The sequence below is a fragment of the Macaca thibetana genome, chromosome 12 (assembly GCF_024542745.1).
Source record: "Macaca thibetana thibetana isolate TM-01 chromosome 12, ASM2454274v1, whole genome shotgun sequence".
NCBI classification, from domain to species: Eukaryota; Metazoa; Chordata; class Mammalia; order Primates; family Cercopithecidae; genus Macaca; species Macaca thibetana.
In genome coordinates this window covers 66,621,904-66,638,090 of record NC_065589.1, presented here as the reverse complement: position 1 = coordinate 66,638,090, position 16,187 = coordinate 66,621,904, and the positions used below count along the sequence as shown (strand labels likewise).

The 16,187-nt window shown below is 38.4% G+C and overlaps 1 protein-coding gene across 2 annotated transcripts in view; it reads left to right on the top strand.

Annotated features, from left to right (window-relative positions):
* Positions 1-722: 722 nt before the first annotated feature.
* MTX2 (metaxin 2) overlaps positions 723-16,187 on the top strand; it is a 70,765-nt gene continuing 55,300 nt past the window's right edge. Inside the window, exon 1 of one of the 2 annotated variants that reach the window (XM_050751807.1) lies at positions 723-982. In XM_050751807.1, coding sequence (XP_050607764.1) covers positions 943-982 — 40 coding nt within the window. In that variant the 5' untranslated portion in view covers positions 723-942. Of the gene's footprint in view, positions 983-1,136; positions 1,211-16,187 lie in introns of those variants that run through there. The other variant, XM_050751806.1, reaches the window with a different exon arrangement.

Sequence of the window (16,187 nt, the reverse complement as noted above, 5' to 3'; positions counted from 1 at the left end):
AGAGAAAGTCACTCAGGGTATTTAGTTTCTCCTCTATCTGTCCCGTTCACCCCCGAAGGTGAGAAGTGTGTGAAACTAAAGTATCTTATTCTCCAAGCTGAGCATCATTTCGGGTGTATGTAGTTGAAGCACAAATTATCTTCTGGCTTAGGTGCTGCTCAAGCCTCCTTTCTGCCAAGCATGTTTGAAAAAATAAAAAAATGAACACCAATGTGTACCCATGGACTAATCAACCCAGCAATATAATGGAAAAGAGGGAATTCACGCAGCCTTGAATCTGGGCCTCAGAGGACTGCCTGGGCAGGCGGTTTAAACTCCTTAAGCCTATATTCTTATCCGTAAAATGGCGATATTATTACTTTAATGGGTTGTTGAGAGGACGAAGTCAAATCGAATATATGTATATATATGTATACATGTGTATATATGTATATGTGTGCATATATGTATATATGTGTATATATGTATATAAGTTTGTGTAGATATATGTATATAAGTGCCTACTATCCAGTGGGCGTTTACAAATGTTACTTGCTTACAAAACTCTGGCTTACAGAAAGCACGCTAAAAAATCTCCCAGATCCCCCTGCCAGTCCCCTGGGTGAGAGACTAGCCGGGTACTTCGCTTCCCTCTGCGAAGACCCTACGCAGAGCCTGGAATTGGCGGGATGCAGCTCGCAGCGCCTGCGCCCGGTAGGACGGCGCGGGGGCGGGCCGGCGGAAGCGCTCGAGTGTCGTTTCGGCTGCGCCGGAAGTTCCTAGCCGGGCCTGGCGGTAACCTTCGGGGCGTCGCTGTAGCTGCCGCTGCTGCTGCAGCGGGCTTTGCGGGTCTGAACCTCGGCGGGGCTAAGCTAGTTAACTGCCGAGAGTTGCCAGGTTTGCGGTGGAGGACGCTGAGGCCCGTGGGGGGCAGGCACACGGGCGCAGGGCCTCCCAGCCGACATGTCTCTAGTGGCGGAAGCCTTCGTCTCCCAGATTGCAGGTAGCGCGGGTGGCCGTAGACCCAGAAGGTGGCGGCGCGGTCTCGGGGAGTCGCGTGGGGTACAGGGTGGAGCATTCCTCCACCGTTGTGGCATTATACGCTGAACCCAGCCCGGAGGGTGGAGGCAGGCACGGACTACCAACCTTATCTCACGTATGGAAAAACTAAGGAGACACTTGGCCAAGGTCACTCCGCAGGAGCTGGAGTCGCGTCTCCTTCCCTTGGGCGGTACTTTGTCCCACCTCCCCATTCTGTTGGGAGGTGCTGGAGTATGAGGAGGAGGCCTTGGATTGGGATTGAGGTGGGGGGCGTGACCACAGGGGCAAACATCTGAACGCTTCAGTCTAAGAGTAGGGGCAGTTTCTGGGTCTTGGTACCCAAAGTTTAAGGTGACTGTCACTAATCAGTTGTTACCTATTGTTGTTGAGGGAACATCAGACTTCTTGCTTCCTCTCCCAGCGACACAGTAGTGCCATTTGCTAAGACTCTAGGAGTTGTTTATTTATTTATTTTGCGAGACGGAGTTTCTCTTTTGTCACCGAGGTTGGAGTGCAGTGGCACGACGTGGCTCCCTGCAACCTCCGCTTCCCGGGTTCAAGCAATTCTCCTACCTTAGCCTCCTGAGTAGTTGGGATTATGGGCACCAGCCACCACGTCTGCGCGGATTCATTGAGATATTTTTAAATCTGCATGTACTTTAAAGAAATACCTTAGAGTCGGTGCATTGAAAATGACTGATGTATATAGATTTCTGATTTCTCTTATTGAGGTTCTTATTTATTGCCATGAAAGAATAAATATTGTTGAGAAAGTGAGGAGACCAAACATAGGTACTTTGAGATACAGGCTGATAGAATTAGTCATAACTCCCTAGCAGTGTTTTCAACATGAGTACAGTAATGAAGACAGTCACCACAATAAATAGGTACATTTGAAGTAATAAGATAGTATTTTGGAAATGGGAAGTACAGAATGTGTCATAAAATTTGCTGGAATGTTTTTTACTGCTTTGCGTTTGTGTAAACATACATTTCTTTTTTTTCCTTCTTCACTTGAAAATATTATTTTCTAGAAGAGAGAAGCTCCTACTAGATTGCAAGCTTCTTTAAAGTAGGGATCAAACTTATTTTATTCCCCATTGTATTCATAGTCAGTTGTGCTCAGTAAGTATTTGTAACCCAAATCAATGACTAATCTTGAGATTTCAAGGAATGATTATTTCCATTTTTACCATTCATATTGAAAACAAAATCAGGCTTATATAGTTAGATCAGCGATTTAATTTAGTTTGCTACTATGTTAAAAAAAAAAAAAAACACTTCACAGTGTATGTTGAGAGTGGTTCACTGGCTGCATGTGTCCTAATGTGTGATTTCTTTTAATGAGAAAATGATGAATGTCTTTTAATAAACTTTTGATACTGCTTTAAGTAGTGACGTTTAAAAATTTCTAGGCATTTTGTCTGTCTGCCGTCTTAGCTATTTGTAGTGATCTGTTACTCTAGGAGAAAGCATTGAAAGATGGATAATTCAATAAATGGTGTTGGAACAACTCCTAAGTCATTACACCACATGAATAAATTCCAGATAGATTAAAGATCTAAATATAAAACAACAAAATTGTAATAAAATAATTAGGGGAAAACATAGATTATTTTAATAATTCTTGGATAGCAGAAGAGGTCTAAGCAAAACTTAAGAATTCATAATCCATAAGAGAAAAAATTGGCAGATTTGATTGCAGAAAGAATTTAAAAACTTTGGTGAAAGACATCTTAAGTTAGTACAAATAAGAAGAAGACAAACCAACAGAATCAAGGACAAAGGATTGGAACAGGCATTTCACAAAAGGGTGAAATATAGATGGACAGTGAACAGATGAAAAGATGTTCTGTGTCACTAAAAATGTATAGCATCTTCCCGCCCCCCCATCAGATGGACAAAAGTGAATATGATTTCTAGTACTAATAGGGCATGGAGAAAACAGTTACTCTCAAACTATTGGTTCTGTAAGTTAGTATTACTTTTTGGGGACTTAATGTAGCAATATTTATTAAAATGACATTCTCTCTCCTGAAAATTCTGCTTATGGGGGTTTATCTGATAGAAATGTAAAGACCAGTACTTAAAGAAATATACAATGATATTAATTGCAGCATTATTTGTAATAGCGAAAAATTAGAAATATTTTCAATATATGTCAAATTATTGTGTACCAGTCCAGCAGTTCCACTTATGGTCATGTATCCAAAGGGATTGAAATTGTCTAAGAGGTATGTGCACTCCCATGTTCATTGCAGCAGTATTTACAATAGCCAAGATATGGAAGCCACCCAGGTGTTTATCAGTGGATGAATGGATAAAGAAAATGTATATAAGATACAATGGAATACTATTCAGCCTTAAAAAAGAAGGAAACCCTATCATTTGTGATAGAATGGATGGATCTGGAGGACATTATGCTAAATGAAATAAGCTAGACAGAAAGACAAGTAGTGATCTAAAATCTAATCTTTTTAGGGAAATCTAAGAAAGTTGATCTCCTAGAAACAGAATACAAAGGTGGTTACCAGAGGCTGAGGGGACAGAGGTGGGAGATGGGGAAGAGGAATGGAGAAGAGGAGATGTTGATCAAAGGGAACAAAGTATGTTTGACTAGAAGAAAAAATTTTAGTGATCTATTGCACTGCAAGGTGACCACGGTTAATAATAATGTATTATATATTTCAAAATTGCTAAAGGCTTAGATTTATAATATTCTCACAAAAATTTAAGTTGGTGTGGTGATGGACATATTAATTAGCTTGATTGATTTATTCTATTCTTTGATTTATTCTTTAGATCAAAATACCACGTTGTACCTCCTAAATATACACAGTTATTATTTGTCAAAAACGTACAAAAATTATGATATGGTCACATTTTTACAGATCCGAAAATGAAGAGGTGTATTTGTTAAACACATTGTCTTGAAAGCTATGGTTATATTAAGTAAAAAGTTATATATTTTGTATGAACTCATGAAATCTATATAAACATACGTATATTTATATATGTTAAGAATATTCAACTAATTTTAAGTAGCGATTGAGATAATAAAAATAGAGTGTTGGTGGAGGGTGGAGGAACTTTATTTCTGAATTGTTTGAATTACTATAGTAATTTAAATGATTGTAATTGTTAAAATTTTTAAGATTATATTTTGTCAAGAAGTGGCATTACATTATGGATAAGGAGGCTGTCTTAATCTGTTTTGTGTTGCTATAATGGAATACCACAGACTAGGTAAGTTATAAAGAAAAAAAATTTAAGTCTCACATTTCTGGAGGCAATGAACTCCAGCTTCAAGGTGCCAGTATCTGATGCGAGCCTTTGTGCTGCATTATCCTGTGGCAGAAGGTGAAAATGCCAGGGAGGGCAAGAGCCAGGGACTGAGAGGGCTGAACTTGCTTTTATAGCAACCTACTCTTGGGATAAAGAGATGAATCCATTCATGAGGGTGGAGCCCTCATGACCTAATCACCTCTGAACAATCCCACCTCTTAATACTGTCAGAGTGGCAATTCCATTTCAGCATGAGTTGTGGAGGGGATATTCAGACTATAGCAGTGGTTAAAGTAATAATTTATCAGAAACACTATGTTTGACTTGTAAATGACTTACAAATGTGACTCAAATCCAGCAACTGTTATCAATATTCTGTTTCTGATAGTACAGGTTAGAGATATGTGTCTATGTAGACCTATTATAACTTAAGTAATTATGAATCTGTTTTTGTAATTGAGAGCTCTAATTTATAGTGTATCTAACACTTTGCTTATTACCCTTCCTTCCTGTGGACATGAGCTAACACTGAGTATTTCTTTTGGAAATGTTTAACGATATCTGGCATCTCTCTGTGGTATTCTTGAAGTGACTTCTTTGAGATCCTTATTCATAAGGATATCTTTTTAGAAGTCTTCTCTGAACTCCCCAGTTTAAGTGAACTGCTTCTGCCTCCTTACTACCAGTATTTCCCTTGCCAACTTTTTTCAGTTATTATTCCTAAATAGTACTTGTTCTATCCATTTCTACTGCTGTTACCTTAGTTCAAAGCTTTGTCATTTTTTGCTTAGATAACTGTAGTAGTGTCTGAAATGATTTCTCTGCTTCCAGTCTGGCTTCCTTCCAGTAGAGTCCATACACTGCAAGCCTCGTGGGTTTTTTGTTTGTTTTAATTTTCTTTAAAAACAAAAAAACAAAACCTCCTCTTGTTTTAACATTTTGTTTGTTTCCCATTGTCAGTAGAACAGCCTCATGTCTTGTCACTTCTTTCCTTGCCCCTTGCCTGAGATGTCCACTTTGCTTGAATAACTCCTGTTCATCCTTTAAGACTCTGGGCACCATTTTAACCATTTAATGTAAGTCTACTTGACGTTTTTTTCCTGTCAAATCAGAAAGGTTTGTTGTTGAGTTTTTTTCCTAATAATGATAATGATATGTTGCCATTATGGAAAATGAAAACAATCCAGAGATAAAGTAAAAATTACCTGAAATCATACCACCCAGATGAAGACTTTAGAATTCCATCCTCATCATTAAAACTTTGATGAACAAAGCTATTTCATTCTCTCCCTGAATTAAAAAAACGACGTAATATATAATATGCATAATTTTTTGTAACCTGTTTTGTCATATATTGGGATCTCTTTTCATATCTGTGAATGGAATTACACATCATCATTTTAAAATGGTTATATAGTATTTCATTGTAATGAAGAAGCCAAAATTTATTAATGTAGTATTACTTAGATGGGTATTTAGGGAGTTGTTATCAGTCAGTTCAACCAGAGAAGCAGATGTACCAGGATATCTGTTTCTCTCTTTAGCCACACACACACACATGCATGTGCATACACAAACACATGCAAAGAATTGGCTCTTAATGTGGGGGCTGGCAAAGTAAGTGCAAAGCATGCAAGGCAGGCAGTCAGGATGGGGAGATCCAGGACTAAGAGAGCACTGGCAAGAACAGGTACTGCTTGGAGTGTCTGATCCCAGGGAGGACTTAGACCCTTTTTAAAAGGGCTTTCAACTGATGAAATCAGGCCACTTAGGATACTCTCCCTTTTGATTAATGTAAAGCTAACTAAGTAAGGACTTCAATTATATCAGCAGAATCCCTTTATGGCATCACCTAGATTAGGGTTAGAAAAGCTAGGAGGAAGTGTGTGTCTGCTACAAAATGACTATTGCCTCGCTTCTCTTCCCGGCACCTGGCGAAGAATATCCCTTGTAGCCCACTTTAACTGGAGACGTAGTAGAAAGGGAATTTTGGGAAGTGTGTTCAGTGTAGGTAAGCTGATGTGTCCCAAAGCCATCACATGTGTGTGTGATTTTGGTCTGTTGTAAGCAGTGCTTACATAAACATATTTTTGCATCTGTTCTGTCGTGTTTTGGAATATATTTGTTTTTTTTTTTTTCTTTCTTTTTTTTTTTTTTTTGAGACGGAGTCTCGCTCTGTTGCCCAGGCTGGAGTGCAGTGGCCGGATCTCGGCTCACTGCAAGCTCCGCCTCCCGGGTTCACGCCATTCTCCTGCCTCAGCCTCCCGAGTAGCTGGGACTACAGGCGCCCGCCACCTCGCCCGGCTAGTTTTTTGTATTTTTTAGTAGAGATGGGGTTTCACCGTGTTAGCCAGGATGGTCTCGATCTCCTGACCTCGTGATCCACGCGTCTCGGCCTCCCAAAGTGCTGGGATTACAGGCTTGAGCCACCACGCCCGGCCTGTATATTTGTTAAAGTGGAAGATAATTTTGAATTTTTCTTTTAGCTTAATATGGAAAGAAATGGTAAGTTATCTTTTTGAATGAATAGTTGTTTCTCTACATGATGATGTGCTGGATTTAGAATTTTTTTTTTTTTTTTTTTTTGAGATGGCGTTTTGCCCTTGTCACCCAGGCTGGAGGGCAGTGGCACAATCTTGGCTCACTGCAACCTCTACCTCCCGGGTTCAAGTGATTCTCCTGCCTCAGCCTTCTGAGTAGCTGGGATTACAGGTGTCTGCCACCATGCCCAGCTAATTTTTATGTTTTTAGTAGAGATGGGATTTCACCATGTTGGCCAGGCTTGTCTTGAACTGCTGGCCTCAAGTGATCCGCCTACTTTAGCCTCCCAAAGTTCTGGGATTACAGGTGTGAGCCACTGCGCCTGGCCTAGAATTTTAAAAGAAGGATAAAAATGGACCTGGATGTTATTTATTTATTTATTTTTTTGCTGTTGTCCCAGATTTATTGAAAATAATATAGCACTGCAGAAAAAATTCAAACAGGTCCCCGAGGCGTTTTGAAATTCATCCCAACTGTAGGCTGAGTGACCTGCAGGTTGGACAGACTGCCGAAGTCCAAAAGCTTCAGCATTTCCTTAGTGTCAGGATCTACTTCAGTTATCTCCTGATCCAGGGCTGAGACCTCGGGAACGTAATTGTCTCTCCTTTCTCTCTCCTCCTCCTGTAGCTTGATGGAGATACCTCTTATAGGGCCTCTCTGAATCCGCTTCATCAGATGGGTGACATAGCCTGCTATCTTGTTGCGGAGCTTCTTGCTGGGGATAATGGCGATCTCCTCGCACACGCGCTTGTTCATGTGGAAGTCGTTGCCCAGGCGCGTGTAATACTTCTCTATGATAACCCGGGCCGCCTTCTTCACGGTTTTGGTGCGAACGCGGCCCATGTTGGCGGGTCCTTGGTCGGACCTGGATGTTATTAAAAAATAGTTTAAAAATATTTTATAACCTGTATATTTAAGTTTTCATTTTTTTTTAATGGCAAGATTTTTCAATACATTACTCACATTTTTTTTTTTTTAAATTTCGTTCTTACAGTCAGTTGGGTATGAATATATCATAGGGGAGGATTGTGTAATCCCATTTGGGCTACATGACCACATTTGGAGCAGCTAAAAGGGTAGAATACTTGGGTGGACAGGCCTAACTCACTTGCCCATCCCTGTGCCAGTAGTGGCTCCAGGTATTAGGGCTCCATAGTGCCACCAGATACACAAAAGAAGGGAGAGAGGTGTAGAGCACTAAACAGCGGAAATTGGCTGCAGTGTGGATTGCTTCCTTCACCTTGCTTTTACACTTTCTTTGGATTTTGAAGTGAAAAGTCTAACCTGGGTTCTTATTCAGCTACTTCCTAGCTGTGTGAACTTGGGCAAATTACTGCCTGTTTAAATCTGAGATTTCTCATTTGTAAAATGGTGAAAATAATAATATGTTACTTTAAAGATACAATTTTGGTAAAGCTTTAAAAAGTTATTTGTGAATAACGTATAATTCAATAATAGGAAGCATCTACATAGTTATTGCCATTATTAAAATTACTTAGGAATGTATCCTAGAATACGTTGTTATTCCAGGATATTTATTTCAAGATATATGCTTCAGCCATGTTTATCTTCATTATAAAATTGAATCTTGGTATAAGTCATATTGGTGGTCTGTTAATTAGAATTGCCATAGCTGGTTACTGATAATAAGAGTAAGCTTTTGAGCTACCGTGTTAAATGATTTATGTATGTAATTGCTAATAGTAACAATTTGGTCTTGTTAGATAGGTATTTTGTGGATATGAATACTGAAACTCAGTATAAAGGTTAGGAGTAAGATCATTGGAGTAAGAGCTGAGTTCTAAGCTCAATCCTACTTCTTGTTCTGTGATCTTGGACAAGCCTTTCTAGTCCTCAGTTTCCTCATTTGTAAAAGGGGATAATAGATTTTACAATGTATATTAAGTGTCTAGTATAGGGTGGTTGATAATAAATGTTCAGTACATGTTACTTTCTATTGTTACTTTTATTGCCCAAAAGCCTTTCACCTTATAGTAAGGGGTCCTTTGAGGATATTAACTCTTAACATCTGGTATCCCATTACCATTTTGGACAGAAGAAAATGCCCAAAGTATTCTTATTTTTCTTTAGTCATATACCATCTTTTCTGATTTATTACTCCACTGGTGCCTTGCCATATTTTAAGCACATCAGTTAGTTTCATCATACTATAATTTATTAATCTTTTGAAATAAGCATGATATCTGTTCTGTTCTTTATTTAGAAGCTCAGTAAACTATATAAAGGATGAAAAAAGAATGGTCGGAATATTCCATTTATCTCATTGTGGGCATTTGGGTGCTTAATTATTTAAATTTATTAATAACTTCATTTAAGCAGTAGCATTAATTTATAGTATGAGCTAGGAAAGTAGTTTTGCAGGGTTCCATGGAACCCATATGTAAGCATCTTGAAAGTAAGTGTGATCAAAACGGGTATGTTCTTAAAAATTTGTTTTTATATTGGTAATAAAGTGCTTTCATTCCGTCTCTCCTCACATGAGTACTGGGGAATCTGGACTGTAAAAGCATTCAGAAGAGTTCCAGAGGCTAAAGGAAGTACAAAATATAGGTTTAAAGGCTTTTGTGATATAGAAGTGATGCTATTGCTCACAGTGAAGAAAATGATGGTAAAGGCTTGTACATGCATGTATCAGAATATTTTAGTGATGGCAGGTGCAACAGGTAATTGAAAAAATACAATGCATTAAATTCTTTTTTTTGAGATGGAGTTTTGCTCTTGTTGCCCAGGCTGGAGTGCAATGGCACGATCTTGGCTCACCACAACCTCCGCCTTCTGGGTTCAAGTGATTCTCCTGCTTCATACTCCTGAGTAGCTGGGATTACAGGGATGTGCCACCACACCTGGCTAATTTTGTATTTTTAGTAGAGGCCTGGTTTCTCCACATTGGTCAGGCTGGTCTCGAACTCCCAACCTCAGGTGATCTGCCCACCTCGGCCTCCCAAAAGTGCTGTGATTACAGGTGTGAGCCACCGTGCCCAGCCTTAAATCTTTTGCTCTTGAAAATAAAGATGTTTTGTTATTTTTACGTAGTATTTTGGGGATTTTCCAGTATTGAGGAAGGCACTGAGGAATTACTAAAAAGTTATTGAACTGACCGTCAAGTTTCAGAGAATTAAAAAAAAAATCATATTAGTCATATGAATAATTTTACACAGTTGTGCTTATGACTTTGGAGATACGAAGCTGAGATTGAATGGTGCAGATGGTAAAGCAAAACAGTGATAAAATAGGTTATACTTCAGACTAGAGGCAAGCTATAGTTTATTGACAGCAGTGGATCCTGTACTTTATTATACCATATTCCTGAGTAGATTGAAACTAATTTTTTTTTTTTTTTTTTTTTTGAGATGGAGTCTTGCTCTGTTGCCCAGGCTGAAGTACAGTGGGGTAATCTCAGCTCACTGCAACCTCTGCCTCCCAGGTTCAAGTGTTCTCCTGCCTCAGCCTCCCAAGTAGCTGGGATTATAGGTACCCAACACCACACCTCGCTAATTTTTGTATTTTCAGTAAAGACGGGATTTCACCATGTTGGCCAGGCTGGTCTCGAACCGCTGACCTTATGTGATCTGCCCGCGTCGGCCTCCCAAAGTGCTGGGATTACAGGTGTGAGCCACCCCACCTGGCCAAAACTAAATTCTTAAGAGCAGTGTTATGTAAATTTTTGAAAACTTGGATAATAAGATCCCTTCAAAGGCTTGTTTTCTGTTAATGGAATAGTTCATAGGCTGTAATTTGAGTTTTAATTTTCTTAATGTGATTTATTAACATATTATACTCTGAAATTACATGATTTTTAGTTGTTAACTTAAAACTGGTGATGGGTGCCCCATAAAATTTGTCAGTCTTTCTTGAAGACTTTTGAGTTATTAATGTTAGCCCAAGCTTGCCATATTTTGGTGAAAATTGAAAGAAAATGCCACCAAACTTCTTAATATTTTTCAAACATTTTTGAAATGTCTTGATAAGCAGTTATCAGATGAACTGAAGATATCAAATACAGATGAGATATTGAAAATTCAGGCTTCTCTTTTTTTTGTTCAAAGACAGAAGTTATAATATTCAGAAAATCCAGGAATAGACATTTATATGTAGAAGAGAAGTATTTGCCTTGCCAGTAAGAGAAATGCATGCTTTAATTTTTTGTTGCTTTGTAAATGAGCCTCTCCTCTATTCTTGAACACTTTTCTTATTTTTATATGCTCTATAAATGAATGATGGCTTTGAACTTTTTTACATCAGTAATAAAAATGAAATTTGATTGGTTAGTAATAAAGAAGCTTCTTTTCATAAAAACAATCATTTTGTCATGACAATTCTCATTAACTGTAACTGTGTTGGCAAAATAGAAACCATAAAATGCATTTCACTGTTTTTATGCACTTAGCTATGTTTTTTTGCTGATTATATATTTTATCTCTAAGAACTTGTATAAGCCAAAGAATTTCTTCATAACTTAATCTGTCTTTAGATGGAAAAAAATAGACTTTTGATTGTGTATATTTTTTCCAGTGGATACAGTATCTTTGAGTATTACAATGGTATTTACCCCCACGTGGTCATATTTTATTACCTGGTCAATTTAGAGCACTAATTAGAACTTTATATGAATAAATTGTGTCATTTTTATAACATGAAGAGGCCATTATTATTCAAACTGTTTATTTCTGTAAAGTAATATTGGCGGCTGACTCTTCAATGATCTAGCCATTTTTTGATCTCCATTTCTTTTGATTGTTAGCTTTTATGTTATAGAAAAATGTTTTGGCATCATGACTTACAAGTAATGTTTCTAACTTTCTTATTTTATACATTTAAAGAAAGATTATGTGTCTTTATAAGAAATAACATGAAAATAAAAGTTGCTATCTAGTTTTCATTAGATGCTATCATTGTTATTTTTACTATTACTGTTATTACTGTTCATCGATTTAAGATTCTAATTTGGCTAGTCCAGGAGAACTAGTTACATAATGTTAACTTTTTAAGTGATAATTGACATTTGTTATTACATTGAGATTGTGAATTATTTTTGATGTATTTTCTCCCTAAGCAGTGTTCTCCTTTTTGCCATCTATTTGCACTGATTTTCTCATACTAGCATTTGGTGGCTGTTTGGAAAATATAAAATAATTTTAATATTAAAATAAATATTTAGAAAAGGTGCTAATGTGTGAGAAATTACAGAGTGCAAATTAAAGGCAAATATAAAGTATGCTTTCATTATTTACTGTTTTGGATTATCTTTGTATCATAGGTAAATGACTATTGGTCTGACTTCTATGAAAAGATATAGTTAGATTTGACTTTAGCTAGAGTTGTTTCTCTCTTGGAGTCTCTTTTGTTTCCTCAATCTGTGAATAATACAGCAACTGCCATTCAGGTCAGTTTTTAAAGATAGATGTAAGCCATTCTAGTCACTGGGTACCAAATCCTGGAGGTTAGGGAGTCATGGTGATGCGGTCAGCAAATTGGAGATACAGTGAGATTTCAGGAAGGCAAAGATTGAAGATATTGGATTAATAAAGTGAAACTGACTGGAGGGAAAGTGCAAGTGTCAAAATCTATGTCTGAAGCAGTAAAGTGGAATTTATAAACAATGTCAGGAGTCAGCTTGGTAACTGATTTAGATAAACAGGGAATTCTGAGGCTTCAGATGAGTCGACGTTTTGTGTGATTAATAGTTTTAGATAAACAGGGAATTCTGAGGCTTCAGATGAGTCAACGTTTTGTGTGATTAATAGTAACTATCAAAAGTCTTAACTGTCAAGTTACTTTTGCGGTGTAACAAACCACCCTAAATTTAGAGGTGTGTAACAGCCACTTTCTTATGTTCATGGATCCTGTGGGTCAGTAATCCAGACAGGGCACATGTTGCGAGTGGCACAAGGTGAGACATAACCATATCCACACACATTTGTGTCTTTCCACAAGGTCAGACTTTTGATGCTTATTTAGTCATAAAAGCAATAAGAAATATCGAGTTGCTTAAGGAGGCAATTCTCCTTAGTACTACCTGTTGACTCAGTAGTCAGAGCTGTGGCACATAGACTAAACCAATCCACAAGTCAGTCAATATTGTAAACCACACGTAGTAGTATACTTAATATATAAATGTTATGGATTAAAATTTCCACATCAAACGGTAACATTTAACATCAAGAGAAAAGGGGACAAGAAAAGATGTAATGAACCAGTCTAAGGAGAGCGTCGTGGACAAGGAGTGTCCTGGGCTGATCTGGACAGTTGTCAGTGTCTTGCAAGGAAGAGTTCTTGATTTGGGCAGAGCATTTGGCAGCAGATGCTGGGTGCTGATCTTGAGTGACTGCCAGACAGTGTCTTAAGATGGCCATCTTGAGTTGGTGGAGTTCTGCTCTTTTTATGGCCCTCAAATCTTCTGGTGAGGACTGATAGTAAAAAGTGTGTCTGGTTATGTCTTTATCTGGTTGGTACGTGTAGTCTCTGTTGATTAGATGAACATGTGGTCCCGGTTGGCATGATGCCTTTTTAAATGTAAGGTGGAGTCTTTTTCTAAGATAGGTTTACTTATGTATAGGGTGCTGTATACAGCACAGGAAAGATGGTTTGTCTCTCACTCATGATGTCTGGGTCTTCAGCTGAAAAGACTCAAAGGCTGGGAATGACGCAGTGGTTGAGGGTTGGAAACATCTGGAAGCATCTTCACTTACATATCTGACAATTGATTCTGGCTAGGACTTCTGCTGGGGTTGTTTTCTGGAATGCTTACATGTGGCTTCATGTGGCTTGGCTTCCTCACAGCTTGGTGGCCTGAGAGTAGTCAGACTTTTTATGTAGTGACTCAGTATACCACATACAAGTGCCTAAGCTAGCAAGGTAGAAGTTGCACCACCTTTTATAACCTACTCTCAATTGTCCTGCAGCATCACTTCCACAATATTCTGTGGGTTACAGTGGAGCTACAAGCCGGCCCAGATTCAAGGGAAGGGGAATTGTAGGACAGGAATTACTGTTGTGGACGTATTTAAGACATATACTTTGCCACAGTAACCAAGGTGGTACTGCCTGTTTTCGTTAGATCTGGGAACTGACAAAGCACACTCATGACTGAATAGAGGTTCTAAAGAAGGATGGGGATAGATGGGGAGTTGGGGGTGAGTAGTGTGGGTGGTCTTGTACATTATAATTAGTTACCTGTGGAACTCTCTGAAGCTAGTGATGCCTGCCTAAACATGCATGCATATACAAATACTCCTTTATTCTCACCAAAGGCCTATTATATGGAAAAATTGAGGATGGAGTTAAGAAAAGTATAGTTTTCAAATACTCTATGTGTCTTTGGTTAGGAATCACTGAATGATTTGGAGAGAAAGTGAATTCTTGAGTTTACACTGTTGAATTTGGTACCCATTGTTGAGATGTTATCATTCCTTAAATTGGTTCAATGATTTTATTTTTAGAGTTTTAGCAGTGTTTTTTGTTTTTGTTTTTGTTTTTTGCTGTCAGATACCTTTCAGGCTTTAGATAGCAAAAGACCTGCTTGTATTTTCTGCAGAATATGTTCATTGAGTATCTAATTTGAGCTAGGTGCTCTGCCAGGTGTTGGGGGTGTAAAAATAAGTAACAATTCTTGTCTTTCTTGAACTTATATTCTTTTGCAGAAATAGATCATTTTAACATGAAGAGCTATATCCTATAGTGGAAATCTGCACAGAGGTATCTAGTTTAGTTAGGCTTTGCTGAACATTTTGCCTCCCTTTCCTCAAACTGCGTTGGGGGTGTTAGGTTTTTGGTAAATATCTAAACTCGTCTTCATGCCCCCTACCTTCTATCTGGCATGTTTTAGATTCTTTTTTTGGATCCAATTCAGATTTCATCTCCTTTTGTGAATTCTTTCCTGTTTTCCTCAGGCAGATTTAGTTATTTCTTCATGAATATTTCTATAGGGCTTTATACACACTTTTGTTCTAATGTGGATATTAAGAATTATTGATTGGGAGGCCGAGACGGGCGGATCACGAGGTCAGGAGATCAAGACCATCCTGGCTAACGCGGTGAAACCCCGTCTCTACTAAAAAAAATACAAAAAACTAGCCGGGCAAGGTGGCGGGCGCCTGTAGTCCCAGCTACTCGGGAGGCTGAGGCAGGAGAATGGCGCAAACCCGGGAGGTGGAGCTGGCAGTGAGCTGAGATCCGGCCACTGCACTCCAGCCTGGGCGACAGAGCGAGACTCCGTCTCAAAAAAAAAAAAAAAAAAAAAAAGAATTATTGATTGAAAATATACTGTGAGCTGGAGACTTTATAGGGTACTTACATAGTTTATCTACTTTTTTTTTTTTGAGATGGCATCTTGCTCTTTTGCCCAGACTAGAGTGCAGTGGCACGATCTCAGCTCACTGCAACGTCCGTCTCCTGGGTTCAAGCGATTCTCCTGCCTCAGCCCCCTGAGTAGCTGGAATTATAGGCGCGCACCACCACGCCTGGCTAATTTTTGTATTTTTAGTAGAGAAGGGGTTTCACCATGTTGGTCAGGCTGGTCTCAAACTCCTGACCTTTTGATCTGGCCACCTTGGCCTCTCAAAGTGCTGGGATTACAGGCATGAGCCATCATGCCTGGCCAATCTAGTTTTATTCTTCCAATAACCTAACAAGATAATTAATATTTCCCTCTTTTACAGTGAGGTAATTGAGACAAGAATAGGTTAACCAGTTTGGCCAAGATAACTCATACAATAAGTTGTAGAATTGGGAGGGGAAGCCAGGTATGTGTGACTCTGAAATGTATGTTTTTTCCCTACACCACCTGTATTTGCTTAATGTATTTTAAATGGTTATGTGTACCTTAGTCACCCCTAATCCCAACTCCCTCTTTGTTCTTCACTTGCTCAACAAAATTAGATCCTAGAGGGCAATAACAGTTTTATATTCATCTTTGTCTTTGTATTATAGTTTTGAGTACATTTTGGATGTTTATCACCTGTTTGTTCATTTAAATGCTTTTAATATTTTTTAGGGGGAATCCTCTGAGCATTTTCTACTGTGTTCTCATATTCATAGGGAAAGTCTTTGATGGAAAGACTATTACCTCATTTCCTGTTTTCTTCTTCTTGGAGAATCTTGCAGTTTTGTTAACATTTCAGGCAGTATACTAATAAGTCAGATTCTCTGTGGGGGATAATTTGTTCTATAACTAGCTGGGAGTAATGAAGGAAGAGCAATAGTTTTTTGGTTAACTAGCTTGATATGAGATAGCGAAGTATATGTACAGTACCTGGAACCATAATCACGTAGTAGATACTTAAAAAAAATAGGTGCTGTCATTACAGTGATTGTATTTGGTT